The sequence below is a fragment of the Bos indicus x Bos taurus genome, chromosome 1 (assembly GCF_003369695.1).
Source record: "Bos indicus x Bos taurus breed Angus x Brahman F1 hybrid chromosome 1, Bos_hybrid_MaternalHap_v2.0, whole genome shotgun sequence".
Taxonomy (NCBI): Eukaryota; Metazoa; Chordata; class Mammalia; order Artiodactyla; family Bovidae; genus Bos; species Bos indicus x Bos taurus.
The window spans coordinates 125783719-125799570 of record NC_040076.1 but is presented as its reverse complement, the minus strand read 5'-3'; the positions used below and the strand labels follow the sequence as shown (position 1 = coordinate 125799570).

The 15852-nt window shown below is 38.4% G+C and overlaps 2 protein-coding genes across 5 annotated transcripts in view; one reads left to right on the top strand and one right to left on the bottom strand.

Moving 5' to 3' along the window:
• Nucleotides 1–15852, bottom strand: part of LOC113898139 (translation initiation factor IF-2-like) — a 72958-nt gene that overhangs the window by 20066 nt on the left and 37040 nt on the right. The gene's annotated exons all lie outside the window — the stretch shown is intronic.
• The window catches only part of PLS1 (plastin 1), a 129483-nt gene that overhangs the window by 79695 nt on the left and 33936 nt on the right, over nt 1–15852 (top strand). For all 4 annotated transcript variants that reach the window (XM_027544308.1, XM_027544317.1, XM_027544328.1 and 1 more), the window contains 2 exons: nt 5515–5647; nt 7842–7923. In XM_027544308.1, the coding sequence (XP_027400109.1) occupies nt 5515–5647; nt 7842–7923 (215 nt within the window). The remainder of the gene's footprint in view (nt 1–5514; nt 5648–7841; nt 7924–15852) is intronic.

Genomic DNA, 15852 nt, shown 5'->3' with positions numbered 1-15852 from the left:
GCAGTGGTGAAGGCAGTGGTCTATAACTCCTACCTCCTTTTTCTGAAAGGTACTTACTCTTTAGCTCTGTTTCTGCCTGTCCATTCTAATGAAATGGCATCTTCATTTTTTATTAAGGTGTAATATGCATTTAGCGAATTGCTGCAATCGTTATGTGTATAGTTCAGTGAGTTTTCACATGTGTACACATCTTGTAGCTACATTCATGCAGCTGCCCAGTAGATTAACATGTAACATTTTCTTCACCAGGATTATTTCTAGATTATTTAAGTCTAATAATATGTAAATTATTAGAAACTCTATGAAAGTAAATGTACACCATTTTGAGCATTTCATATTACAAAGATTTTCTTGCTTAAAGGACTTTAAATAAAGTAAAATCAGATTTTTTCCCTTAAATTGAAGGAAAAAGAGAAAGTGAGGAAAGGGAGGAAGAGAAGAAGAAGTGAGAGGTTCTGGGCTGGTAGAGCTACATGAAAGACAGGAGTAATTTTTCCATTGATTTAAAACATTTCTTTTTGATCTTGTTGATTCTAACAGTCATTACTGATTATAAAGGTAACCCAAATGAATGAACCTGTAACCAGTTCATAGATATGGTCATTTAAAAAATTTTAAATCCAATTTATTTAAGATAAAAAAAATTCACCAATTTCTTCCACTCTCCATCACCCCTTGCTTCTTGTAACCACCAGTCTGCTCTCTGTATCTATGAGTTTCAGTTCTGTTCTCCAGATTCTACATTAAAAAAAATGAGATTATACATAGCATATACATATATGTGTGTATATATATAACATATATGTATATATAGCATACATATATAAAACATATACATATGTATGTATGCAAAGCATATATATATATAAAGCATTAACATTTCCTTCGCCCTGAGTGGCTCCCTCACACCTCTAGCCGTAACTGTCCACTTTTCTGATGTCTGTCACCATAGATTTTTTTTACTTGTTTATTGAGGTATAAGATGCACAGAGTAAAGTGCATACAGTGCCCTATTGTTAAGCATATGACTTGATGGTTTTTTACATATGAATACACCCACATAACCATTATTTAAAACCCAACACAGAACATTTAGGGGCTTCCCACGTGCACTAATGGTAAAGAACTTGCCAGCCAATGCAGGAGATGTAAGAGACTTGGATTCAATCACTGGGTCAGGAAGATCCCCTGGAGGAGGTCAGGGCAACCCACTCCAGTATTCCTGCCTGGAGAATCCCATGGACAGAGGAGCCTGGTGGGCCATAGTCCATAGAGTTGCAGAGTCGGACACAACCAAAGTGACTTTTCACACATGCACAGAACATTTAACTGCTTTAAAGAAAAGAACAACTTTATTGAGACATAATTGAAACACCATGAATCTTTGTAGTTTTTAGTATATTCACAGAGTTGTAGTATATCAGCACCATGTAATTTTAGGACACTTTCATTACCCCAAAGGGAAACCCCATGCTTGTTAGCAATCACTACCCATTTCCCCCTCCCCCCAGCCTTGGGCGACCATTAATCTACTTCTTATTTCCATAGATTTGCCTATTCTGGAAATTTCATAGAAATGGAATTATACAGTAATGACTTTTCACTTGACAGGCTTCTTCCCTAGCAGAATATTTTCGAGGATCATTCATGTTGTGGCATGTATTGTACATCATTCTTTTTTATGGCTGAATCATTTCTGTTCTGTTGCTAATATCATGTTTTGTTTATCCTTTCAACTGCTGATAGACATTTGAGTTGTTTCCACTTTTTGGCTATCATGAATAATACTGTGTGAACACTTGTGTCCACATTTTTGTGTGGACATATGCTTTGAATATGTCCACACAAAAATGTGGACAGGCTGTATATTGTCACCCTGTTTATTTAACTTCTATGCAGAGTACATCATGAGAAATGCTGGACTGGAAGAAACACAAGCTGGAATCAAGATTGCCGGGAGAAATATCAATAACCTCAGATATGCAGATGACACCACCCTTATGGCAGAAAGTGAAGAGGAACTAAAAACCCTCTTGATGAAAGTGAAAGAGGAGAGTGAAGAAGTTGGCTTAAAGCTCAACATTCAGAAAACAAAGATCATGGCATCCAGTCCCACCACTTCATGGGAAATAGATGGGGGAAACAGTGGAAACATGTCAGACTTTATTTTTGGGGGCTCCAAAGTTACTGCAGATGGTGACTGCAGCCATGAAATTAAAAGACGCTTACTCTTTGGAAGGAAAGTTATGACCAACCTAGATAGCATATTCAAAAGCAGAGACATTCCTTTGCCAACAAAGGTCCGTCTAGTCAAGGCTATGGTTTTTCCATTGGTCATGTATGGATGTGAGAGTTGGACTGTGAAGAAGGCCGAGCACCGAAGAATTGATGCTTTTGAACTGTGGTGTTGGAGAAGACTCTTAAGAGTCCCTTGGACTGCAAGGAGATCCAACCAGTCCATTCTGAAGGAGATCAGCCCTGGGATTTCTTTGGAAGGACTGATGCTAAAGCTGAAACTCCAGTACTTTGGCCACCTCATGCGAAGAGTTGACTTATTGGAAGAGACTCTGATGCTGAGAGGGATTGGGGGCAAGAGGAGAAGGGGACGACAGAGGATGAGATGGCTGGATGGCATCACTGACTCGATGGACGTGAGTCTCAGTGAACTCTGGGAGTTGGTGATGGACAGGGAGGCCTGGCGTGCTGCAATTCATGGGGTCTCAAAGAGTCGGACACGACTGAGCGACTGATCTGATCTGATCTGATGCTTTGAATTCTCTAAGGTATATATACCCAGGAGTGGTCATTTGTTAACTCTATGTTTAACATTTTAAAGAACTACCAAACTGTTTTCCAAAGTGGCCACAGCATTTACATTCCCACAAGCAATGTATGAAACTCCCAATTTCTTTCCATTCTCGACAACATTTGTTGTTGTCAATTTTGTTTATTACAACCATCCAGGCGTTGTGAAGTGATATCTCATTTCTAGTTCCTATCAGTTCAGCTCAGTTCAGTTGCTCAGTCATGTCTGACTCTTTGTGACCCCATGGACTGCAGCATGCCAGGCCTCCCCGTCCATCACCAACCCCCTGAGTTTACTCAAACTCAAGTCCATTGAGTCAGTGATGCCTTCCAACCATCTCATCCCCAGTCATTCCCTTCTCTTGCCTTCAATCTTTCCCAGCATCAGAGTCTTTTCTAATGAGTCAGTTCTTTGCACCAGGTGGCCAAAATATTGGAGTTTCAGCTTCACATCAGTCCTTCCAATGAATATTCAGGACTGATTTCCTTTAGGATGGACTGGTTGGATCTCCTTGCAGTCCAAGGGACTCTTAAGAGTCTTCTCCAACATCACAGTTCAAGCGCATCAATTCTTTGGTGCTCAGCTTTCTTTACAATCCAACTATAAAGAAATAATAATTTCTTTCCCTTTCCCTGCCCATTTTTTCATACCTATTAAAAATGTACCTTTTAAATAGTTCCTTCCCCATAAATAGCCTTTTGTTGATCAACCTGATGAGAAATTTTTCTTTCTTTAAATTCTTTGAAACATTGCTTATATCTCTCTTATGGTATGTTCATTTATTGCATTTCTTCATATATCTGTTTTATCATTACCTTAAAAATTCCTTGATGGGAGTTATAACATCTTCAGGTCAGTGCAGTCGCTCAGTCGTGTCCAATTCTTTGCAACCACATGAATCGCAGCACGCCAGGCCTCCCTGTCCATCACCAACTCCTGGAGTTCACCCAAACTCAGGTGCATCGAGTCGGTGATGCCATCTAGCCATCTCATCCTCTGTCATCCCCTTATCCTCCTGTCCCCAGTCCCTCCCAGCATCAGGGTCTTTTCCAGTGAGTCAACTCTTCGCATGAGGTGGCCAAAGTACTGGAGTTTCAGCCTCACCTTCAGTCCTTCCAATGAACACCCAGGACTGGTCTCCTTTAGGATGGACTGATTGGATCTCCTTGCAGTCCAAGGGACTCTCAAGAGTCTTCTCCAACACCACAGTTCAAAAGTATCAATTCTTTGGCACTCAGCTTTCTTCACAGTCCAACTCTCACATCCATACATGACCACAGGAGAAACCATAGCCTTGACTAGACGAACCTTTGTTGGCAAAGTAATGTCTCTGCTTTTGAATATGCTATCTAGGTTGGTCATAACTTTCCTTCTAAGGAGTAAGCGTCTTTTATTTCATGGCTGCAGTCACCATCTGTAGTGATTTTGGAGCCCAGAAAAATAAAGTCTGACACTGTTTCCACTGTTTCCCCATCTATTTCCCATGAAGTGGTGGGACCGGATGCAATGATCTTCATTTTCTGAATGTTGAGCTTTAAGCCAACTTTTTCACTCTCCACTTTCTCTTTCATCAAGAGGCTTTTGAGTTCCTCTTCACTTTCTGCCATAAGGGTGGTGTCATCTGCATATCTGAGGTTATTGATATTTCTCCCGGCAATCTTGATTCCAGCTTGTTCTTATCTTTAAATCCACTCATTTAAATCCACTTTAAACCTTTAAATCCACTGATTTAAAGATAAGTCCCTAAGGAGGTATGTATAGTGAGGCAAGAAGATAAGAAGACAGATAATGATCTGTACAAAAGTAAATATTTATGTCTTTATTGATTGATTGTGATACATTAAATTTTGAGAGTACCTGCCCAATATGCCTTTAGGAAAATTACCTAGTTCTAGGAATTAGGGCAATAAACAGGAAGTCCAGCTACCCTGTGATGGGAATGAGCATTATTTTCTTTCAGATTTTGTTAAATCATTTTTATGCTTACAGAATAATAATAAAACAGTAGAACAATTTTCCTTTAAGTTCCTTCCTACTTTCTTCACTGCATAGCCCACCAATATTTTTCTGCCTAAAGATAAATATTCCCATGCTAGAAGCCACAGCTTGAGAAGTTGCAGATGAAGATGGCTGATAGTCATACTGGTATTTAGATGTGTTAGTTTCCTTATAATAGAAATTTCACAGAAATGTAGCTATTTTATTCATTCAAATAACTCAATTAAAATTAGTATTCTGTTGTAAGTTGCAAATCACAACTTTATGAAAAATTTTTTTCTGGGACAGGTGGAATTGATTGATGTGGTTATTTCTTACATTTTCCCCTTGGGATGTGTGTGTGTGTGGGTGTGTGTGTGTGCGTGTGTGTGTGTGTGCACGCGTGCATGCGTGTGTGTGCATGAATTGACCTCTGATGTTTGGTCCCTGATCCATTAATTCTCAGAAGAAATATATGTGAAAAGTTTTAGAATCAAACCGAATATTTATTTTGCTCATTTAAGCTATATGCCTTCCTCGTCCCTAATATATTGATGAAAAAGTGGAATGAATTCCTCTTTCTCCTTAAACCTAAGCCCTCTTAAACCCTTTAGTGTTTCAGTAGAGTTTTTAAAATTGGCATTTATTATTTTTGAACAGAAATTTTAAAGTATATTTTTGTAGTGCAGTAGGTGAAATGAGGTATGGCAACTAAGATTTTCTGTTTTCAGAGGAAGAAAAAGTGGCTTTTGTTAACTGGATAAACAAAGCCCTGGAGAATGACCCTGACTGTAAGCATCTCATACCGATGAACCCCAATGATGACAGTCTGTTCAAATCACTTGCTGATGGCATCCTTCTTTGGTGAGTTGAGCACTGGGTTAAGGGAGTTGTGTTCTTACTGTCTCTACTGAAGAGCAGTCAATGAAAACTACAATTCAGTGAGTCCACTGTTTTTTGAAATTAGTTAACAAGTAGTATACAGTTCTTGAAGTTTTTATATTGCATAGAAAATTAAGTACAATATGTTTTCCAAGATTTTCCTTCAAATGCAATCTCTTATTTGGTATCTTTTTCATTTATTTTCTTAATTATGCCAGGAAACCTTTACCTCTCCAATGCATTTAATAATGTTCAAAGGGTTTCTTTTTCTTTTTTTTTTTGGCTGCATGTGGCAGGTGGGATCTTAGTTCCCTGACCAGAAACTGAACCTGGGCCACAGCAGTGAAAGCTCTGAGTCCAAACCACTGGACTGCCAGGAAATTCCCCGGAATTTTTTTTTTCTTCACTTATCAATATGGCGTGCTGTGATTCATGGGGTCGAAAAGAGTCGGACACAACTGAGCGACTGATCTGATCTGATCTATCAGTAAGGGAGTGTTGATCAAGGCAATGTCACCCAACGCCAGTACTCTTGCCTGGAAAATCCCATGGACGGAGGAGCCTGGCAGGCTGCAGTCCATGAGGTCGCTAAGAGTAGGACATGACTGAGCGACTTCCCTTTCACTTTTCACTTTCATGCATTGGGGAAGGAAATGGCAACCCACTCCAGCGTTCTTGCCTGGAGAATCCCAGGGACGGGGGAGCCTGGTGGGCTGCCGTCTCTGGGGTCGCACAGAGTCGGACATGACTGAAGCGACTTAGCAGCAACAGCAGCAGCAGATCATTGACTAGGACTGAAACATGAGGAACTATAATAGAAATATATACCTCATTTGTGCTTAAATCAGATTAATATTTTAATTTGATATTGTATTCATGGCTCTTTGCAATCTGTTTCTGCTTCAGTTCAGTTCAGTTCAATTCAGTCGCTTAGTCGTGTCCAACTCTTTGCGACCCCATGAATCGCAGCACGCCAGGCCTCCCTGTCCATCACCATCTCCCAAAGTTCACTCAGACTCACGTCCATTGAGTGGGTGATGCCATCCAGCCATCTCATCCTCTGTTGTCCCCTTCTCCTCCTGTCCCCAATCCCTCCCAGCATTAGATTCTTTTCCAATGAGTCAACTCTTCGCATGAGGTAGCCAAAGTACTGGAGTTTCAGCTTTAGCATCATTCCTTCTAAAGAACACCCAGGGCTGATCTCCTTTAGAATGGATTGGTTGGATCTCCTTGCAGTCCAAGGGACTCTCAAGAGTCTTCTCCAATGGCTGTCTCTGCTTACTAGACTGTAAACTCTCTAAAGGCATTATCTTTGTGCTTGGTTGTGTGTACTGAAGACCCAGCATACTTCTTTGTAAAACTAGATGTCTTTTATTTTTTAAGTTTATAAAAATACAGAAAATGTTCAAAGAAGAAAATAACCACCATGAATATTAACAGCCATAAGAAGCTATTATTGATATTTTGGCACATTTCCTCAGTCTTTTTTCTGTGTGTTTACTTAAAAAGAAAAAACTACCCAAAATTACGGGATATTAATTTTCAAGACGTTCAGTTCAGTTCGGTCTCTCAGTCGTGTCCGACTCTTTGTGACCCCAAGAATTGTATCTTAGTCCACCTACAATTCAGATCTCTTCCTGTAACCTTCAGAGTAAATTGCTATTATGAACTGAATGGGTGTTTTCTTATCTGTGTTTCATAATATAAAATGTATTCTAAAACACAGAAGTAAAATTTATGTTAGTTTCTTTTAAAATGTGTGAATTATTGAAATTTTCGGTCAAGTCTCTGCTCTTTATTTTTCTGCAACAACAGTAATTTTAACACTGTTGATACCACTATATGAAATTTGACTTCTTGAGGATTTTTTGTTTTATATTTCAGGCTGCTGAATGTCAATGATCATTAAATGAAATAAAAGCAAGATTCACATAAAGATAATGCAAGACTTTGAAAAAATTAGAAGAAATGCTAAGATTACTATTACAGTGAATGATGAATTTGATTTAGATTAGGGAATATTTCTTAGGTTTTTAAAATTAAATCCCTGATATGAAGTATATTTTAAAGAAATGGATTATTACTTTTCAAAATTTAACTTTATTGTTTACTTACAAAAATAAACTAAAAACATTTCTGAGTGTCTTAAACTGATTTATTCCCATTTTCTCTTTAGCAAAATGATCAACTTATCTGAACCAGATACAATTGATGAAAGAGCCATTAATAAGAAAAAGCTCACCCCCTTCACTATTTCTGTAAGTATTTGTCCTTTGCTGGTAATCATCTTACTGTAAGGATCATGGATCCCTTATGAACTGATCTTTAGGTCTAGGCAAAACCATTCATTTAACCTACTTTTGGTTTCCTATAAAAGCTAGATTTTTACTAAGTAAAAATTCAGCTGAATTTTTTTAATGAAGAAATTAAGATTCAGACTATGTTGGGTGAAATTTCTTAAGAAAATAGTATTCAGATTAAGTTATTATAATTATTATTTTCATTAATGAATATTTGCTTGATGCTGGTGTTCTTGTTGGTTGAGATAAAAATACTCCATGGTTTTACCACATCTTTTACCATTGCACAAAATTTTAACCATTTTTTTGTACCAAACTGTTTTGTAGTCAGCTTCTCCATTCAGATCTTATTAAAATTCAGGAATTTATAGTCACCACAGTTTTCCCCTTAAAATCTCTGGCTCAATAGGAGAATATTATATTAAGTACATTTTAGGTATCAGACACTGTCCTAAACACACCACATGAATTACCCTGTGACTTTTCCCAGTGCCCTTAAAATAAAGTAGATACTCTGATTTTACAGATGAGGAAACTGAAGCACTGAGAGGTTACACAATGGACGAGCCATGATCCCAGTAGTCTAGCTCCAGAGCCCATCCTTTAAGGAATTTTGTTTCAGTTAAGTTCAGTTCAATTCAGTCACTCAGTCGTGTCCAACTCTTTGTTATCCCATGAATCGCAGCACGACAGGCCTCCCTGTCCATCACCAACTCCCAGAGTTCACTCAAACTCACATCCATCGAGTTGGTGATGCCATCCAGACATCTCATCCTCTGTCGTCCCCTTCTCCTCCTGCCCCCAATCCCTCCCAGCATCAGAGTCTTTTCCAGTGAGTCAACTCTTTGCATGAGGTGGCCAAAGGACTGGAGTTTCAGCTTTAGCATCATTCCCTCCAAAGAAATCCCAGGGCTGATCTCCTTCAGAATGGACTGGTTGGATCTCCTTGCAGTCCAAGGGACTCTCAAGAGTCTCCTCCAACACCACAGTTCAAAAGCATCAATTCTTCGGCACTCAGCCTTCTTCACAATCCAACTCTCACATCCATACATGACCACAGGAAAAACCATAGCCTTGCCTAGACGGACCTTTGTTGGCAAAGTAATGTCTCTGCTTTTCAATATGCTATCTAGGTTGGTCATAACTTTCCTTCCAAGGAGTAAGCGTCTTTTAATTTCATGGCTGCAGTCACCATCTGCAGTGATTTTGGAGCCCCCAAAAATGAAGTCTGACACTGTTTCCACTGTTTCCCCATCTATTTCCCATGAAGTGATGGGACCAGATGCCATGATCTTTGTTTTCTGAATGTTGAGCTTTAAGCCAACTTTTTCACTCTCCACTTTCACTTTCATCAAGAGGCTTTTTAGTTCCTCTTCACTTCACCACCCATAAGGGTGGTGTCATCTGCATATCTGAGGTTATTGATATTTCTCCTGGCAATCTTGATTCCAGCTTGTGTTCTTCCAGTCCAGCGTTTCTTTTGTTTATATGTATTTAATTTTTTTTTTTTTTTTTGGCTGCATGTGTGGATCTCAGTTCCCATACCAGGGATTGGAACCCATTTTCCCTGAGTGGAAGTGCAGAGTCTTAACCTCTGGACTGCCAGGGAAGTCCCTGTATCCATCCTTTTAATCATCATGCTATACTGCCACTCTCCTGAGGTGGTAGTAATAAGCAACTAGTTAATATGCAAATCACAGCTGTAGCTATTAAAAATGAGCTACTGCTAAGCTGTTTCCTTCATTTCTATTGGCAGGGTATAATTCTTGATTTTGCTAAGGTTATTAAGTCTCTTCTATAAGGAAGCTACATCCTTTAGAGCAGTGGTACTTGGTTAGTCTCAGACTAAGGGTTCCTCCCATTTCCTGTTATCCTGAAGAAGTATATAATTGGCTGTTGACTAACACGGCTTTCTTGACCCTCACTTTCCAGTAATGTTGCATGTTCCTAGCAGAAACTATTATTCTTGAAGAAGCTCCTTTCAGACTGTAATGGCCAGAAGTTTATTTTCTTTCCCATCTTGTGTCAGATGTGAAAGAAATACCTATCATCTAATACCTATCATTGTTGAAAATACTTACATTTATCTTTTTAGGATACTTGTCACACAGTTTTTTATGTTCCTGAATCTGAACTGCAACATCTCTTACTATTGTATAAATTAATTTTTAAATTAATTTATTAAAAATTTAAATATTGCTTCTAATACTTACATGTCATGCATTTGGAGAAAATAAAGAAAAAATGTTCTGCAACTATTTTGCAATAACTGTAGGATGTGTCTGAGGGACTGTTTAATATTTCTATTTTTAATGGTAGCATTCTTCTACCAATATGAGTAGGGTTAATAGTCTAGGTCTTTAGGATGCTTGAAAAAGAGTACTAACGTAGAATGAGAAAAGACAGCCTTCTGGGAAGAGGCAAAGTGTTATTGTGATTGTTAAATCAGTTTTGTTTACTCAGTAATTTTAGAGCTCTGGGAATAGATCTGCCAGAAAGCTACCAGTTTCCCATGAAACTTTATCTTGAAGAAGCCTAATACATTTGTAAAAGATTGTGATAGTATAGTTTTTCACCTCACGAAGATAGGTTTATGATGTATCAAGATGTGTGAAAGGAGAGAAATATAAAAAGATGAAAATGACGTACGGTGACTGTGAAAGCAAGGGAAAGGGACCGATCAAGTAGCTAACAGCAGGATTCATGTATGATCTTGGAGACTTATCTCTCTTCCTACCCAATGTGTTACAGAGCTGCATTCTTTGGATTGTTTATCATTATTGGAAAAAATTATGTAAAAGTCTGAAAAATGGATGTCAATGATTTAAGGACCTAAAAGTCAGGAAACTAATGCAAGAGTAGGTACAGGAGATTGAATCTGTTCCTTATAAATGCAAAACATCCATTGTAATTGATATATTCACATATACACAAAGTTGTATGTATATACTTTACCCTTACATATGTATACAAATGTACAAACACATGTGTTAGTCTTCATTTCAATTATAGTTTAAGCAGGGAAAACATAAATCTCATTTGTATGTTGCAAATGGAGTAAAAGTGATGGTATGTAAAATAAGAATGAAATCTGAATAACAAATAATGTCTTTGTCCTTACTGACCCAAGAAATATATAACAGAGCCCTCTAAAAAATAATTAACAAAAGAGGACCTATCTGGAATTGAAGCCTTATTGGCAATGAAAATTTGCAAGGTGGAATGAATGAAAAGAGAGAAAAGTTGCAGTCCCTATTTGAGACTGTTAAAACTGCCATGTTTGCTTGAGTCTTTTGTTAATATCTCTGGAAGGTAAGATACCCTATTTTACAGGTTAAGACACTGAAACACAAGGAGGGACAAGCACTTCTCTAATGTCTCAGTTGTGGGAGCTTCCCCAGTGTCCTTTTCTATCCCCACCAACACAGGTCTTCAGGAAGAAAGGCTGAGCATGACAGGCAGTTGTCCATGACAGAACTTGGAGAAGAACCTCTGTGTGGGGTTCTCCTGTTACTTCTTATTTTTCAGAATTGACTCTAGACAATAGCAGTCATTCTAGTCCCTCATCACCAGTAGGGCAATATTGTATTTCAGTTCAGTCCGTCAGTTCAGTTGCTCATTTGTGTCCGACTCTGCAACCCCGTGGACTGCAGCACACCAGGCTTCCCTGTCCATCACCAACTTCTGGAGCTTACTCAAACTTACGTCCATCAAGTTGGTGATGCCATCCAACCATCTCATCCTCTGTTGTCCCCTTCTCGTCCTGCCTTCAATCTTTCCCAGCATCAGGGTCTTTTTCCAGTGAGTCAGTTCTTCGCATCAGGTAGCAAGAGTATTGGAGTTTCAGCTTCAGCATCAGTCCTTCCAATGAATATTCAGGATTGATTTTCTTTAGGACTGAGTGGTTGGATCTCCTTACAGTCCAAGGGACTCTCAAGAGTCTTCTCCAACACCACAGTTAAAAAACATCAATTCTTCAGCACTCAGCTTTCTTATGGTCCAACTCTCACATCCATACATGACTACTGGAAAAACCATAGCTTTGACTAGATGGACCTTTGTTGGTATTGTGTTTACCAATTAGAAACTACCATTTATTTGAGGAAGCACATTTTCACTCCTTATTTTCAACCCATTTTTTGCCAATTACTTGTAAGTCATTTGCAATACTTGTAAAACCAACATCTCTGAGTAAAATTAACATCAAAAGCTGGTTGTCCACATGTCACCAACATAACTTGTAGATATGACAAAGCTGAGTTTCACTGCTTACAGCAGTAAGAGAAAACACCACCTGCAAACCTGTGGCAGTGTCTTTAGGCTGAGGTTGGAACTGGAGATTTGGAATTGCAGTTGAAGCTGGGTCTTTCATGGTGGGCAAGGGGAAGAGAGGGGATGGATGACTAGGTAAGGATCACAACACAGCAGTCAGGACTGGTGGAGATTGCAGGGACAGGTTTAAAGGTGAGGGACTCAAAGAATCTTTAGAGTATTAACTGTCTATTGATGTTTTCCACTGAAGATCTTCAGTAGTGGTGAAGATAGTGCCTTCAGTGAAGTAGTGCCTGCAATGAACAAACAAATACTCTGCTGCTTCTCCTAGAAGAGTAAAATCATGCCAGTAAGATAGACAAATAAGTGCAAAATCATGTTAAGATGTGGCTTTCTTATCACTGTCCAGGCTGAGAGAAGCAGTGGAAGATTTTGGTTCTCACTAGTTGTTACAGTCAGTTTGGTGAAATTACATTTCTTTTGGCTACAGTACCATGATGTCAATGTAAGGTGTCACTGTAAGATTAATACTATTCCTGGAATCACTTTCAGTATGGTTCCTTCCCCAACATTCAGGGGAATCACAACTGGAGCAAACATGCTTTATGTTCTTGGAAAAGAAGACAGAAAAATATTACTGGTCTAGCATGAATTGGTAGAGGCTGTCTCTTGAAAATTAAATTGATTTGATTTAAGATAATTAAACATATGAAAATAATCTTCTGAATAGAAAAGATTTCAAATTTACCAATAATATTGTCATATTTATCATATTTATTTAGGTTGTAAATATATTGAAGAATCCTCTGGTTCTGCCTTCTTTTGGGAGAACTGAATTTTAAATGAACATTGCTTAATTCTGCTACAAAATAATTTAATTGCAAGTGCTTACTTTAATTACCCTTGACTGAACCCCAAGAGACACAGCCATTTACTTGGAGCCGAGCAAGATAAATTGCTTCAGCATACTGCAAGAAGAAGCCACTGAAATAATTACTCTGCTTTGTAAGCCTTTGTGTAGCTTCTGGCTAATAAACATAAAAATTTAAACAAACACGGGAGGCCCCACCCTAACACAGACTATAGAAATATAAGAGGAAAAGACAATATTTTCTCCCCAAAGAAAATCAAACACAATTAACAATAAATCCCCTAGCTCTTAAAATTATCGCTTCTTAACTTTGGTGAATTTAAAGTCTGACTGTATTGATTATTTGTTGCCATTAAATGGCCACAAAAACAGTGCCTAATAGCAAATGGTGTCTTTCCAAAGGGTGAAAAAGTGACTGGGAAAAAAGTCGTCGCTACATACTATGCATGTGTTATTTCTAGGGAAGAAATTTGCAAAGGGAATAAAATAGCTAAAAGCCAAGGTAACTCTGAATTTTTCTAATTCATTGTCTTTTCCAACTTGCCATCATGTGTTGTCCCAAAGTATTCTTTCGTTGTTGTTTGGTGGTTCTTTTTCTGTACATTAGTGTTTCTGGTCACTGGTACAGCATTGATCAGTGAAGTTGCTCAGTCGTGTCTGACTCTTTGCAATCCCATGGACTAGAGCCTACCAGGATCCTTCATCCATGGAATTTTCCAGGCAAGAGTACTGGAGTGGGTTGCCATTTCCTTCTCCAGGGGATCTTCCCAACCCCAGGAATCGAACCCAGGTCTCCTGCATTGCAGGCAGACGCTTTACCGTCTGAGCTACCAGGGAAGCTGGATAGATGACAACTAAAGGAAACATTAATATTAATTAAACATTGTTTTCAATTAAGCTTTTAGATTAAAATTAATGGCATATTTGGATAAAAACAACTTTGAGTTACTTGCCCCTACCCCTGTCATTTTATCCCCTTCTGTCACACTGAGTGGATCTTAGTTCCCCAGCCAGAGATCATACCTGCCCCCCTATACTGGAAGCATGAATCTCTAGACCACCAGGAAAGTCCCTCTAACCTAGCCTTTAGCATGACGGTTGTGAAATTGTTTCTTCAACTCCAGCACTTCTCCACATGCACCAGTTATTTATTATTTGGCATTCTTCTGTAACCCAGAGACCTCACTTTTCTCTCTCTCCTTCTTTCTCCTTTTCTAGCATTGATATGGACTTAGGAATTCCTATTTTTTCCAGTAGCTTAATTCATTAGTGTTCTTGATTATTTTGGTACTTAAATCGTTCCAGGTTTGGCTGTAGAGAGCACCTTCAAGGTGTTTCTTTTCCCTTTTTTTCATTGTTGTAAATTACACATAACATAAAATTTACCATTTTAGTCATTTTTGAGTGTATAGATCTGTGGCATTAAATTCATTCACATTGCTATGCATTCATCAATAGCATTCTTCTCCAGAGCCCTTCTCATCTTCCTAAAATATAACTCTATACCCATTATGTAATAATTCCCCATTCTCCACTCCCCCATCCCCTGGCTATTCACCATTCCACTTTCTGTCTCCATGAATTTGGCTACTCCAGATACCTCATATTGGAATCAGACAATAGTTATTTGTGTGTGTGTGACCAGCTTATTTCACTTAGCATAATGTCTTCAATGGAGAAGGAAATAGTAACCCACTCCAGTGTTCTTGCCTGGAGAATTCCATGGGCAGAGGAGCCTGGTGGGCTACAGTCCCTAGGATCACAAAGAGTCAGAAATGACTGAGCAACTTTCACTATAATGCCTTCAAGGTTCACCCATTTCATAGCATATGTCAGTATTCTCTTCATTTCTAAACCTGAATAACATTCTGTTGTATGTCTACACTATATCTTACTTGTCTGTTTAAATGATGGACACTTGGATTGTTTCCACCTTTTGACTTTTGTGAATAATGCTCTATGAACGTGGGTATACAAATAATCTAAGTCCTTGCTCACAGTTTTTTGAGTATATACCTAGAAGTGGATTTGCTGAATTACATGGTGCCACCATACTTTTCGCTCAGTTGTGTCTGACTCTTTGTGACCCCAAGGACTGTAGCCTGCCAGACTTCTCTGTCCATGGATTTCTCCAGACAAGAATACTGGAGTGGCTTGCCATTCCCATCTCGGTGGTATCTTCCTGACCCAGGATCGAACTCAGTTTTCGTGTAATGCAGGCAGATTCTTTACCATCTGAGCCACTAGGGAAGTCCCAAGATGACATGGTAATTCTATGTTTAATTTTTTGAAGAATTGCCATACAGTTTTCCATGGAAATTCCACCATTTTATATTCTCACTAGGAATGAACTAGGGTTCAAATTTATTCACATCCTCTCTAGCACTTGTTATTTTGTTTGTTTTTTTAATAACAGACATCCTGATGGATAGAAAATGGTATCTCATTGTGGGTTTGATTGACACTTCCCTAATGATTTCTCCTGTTGATCATCTTTTCAGGTGCTTACTGTCCATTTGATATCTTCTTCAGAGAAATTCATGCCCTTTGCCCATATTGTAATCAGGTTGTTTGGTTTTTTGTTGTTGGGTTGTAGGCGTTCTTCCTCTGTTGACATAATCAGAGCTCATACTCTTAATAATAATAATAAATATGTAATAATAATATGTAAATATATGTAATAACAATATGTAATAAACATTATATCAATATGTTATAATATATGTTATATTAGTTAATAATAA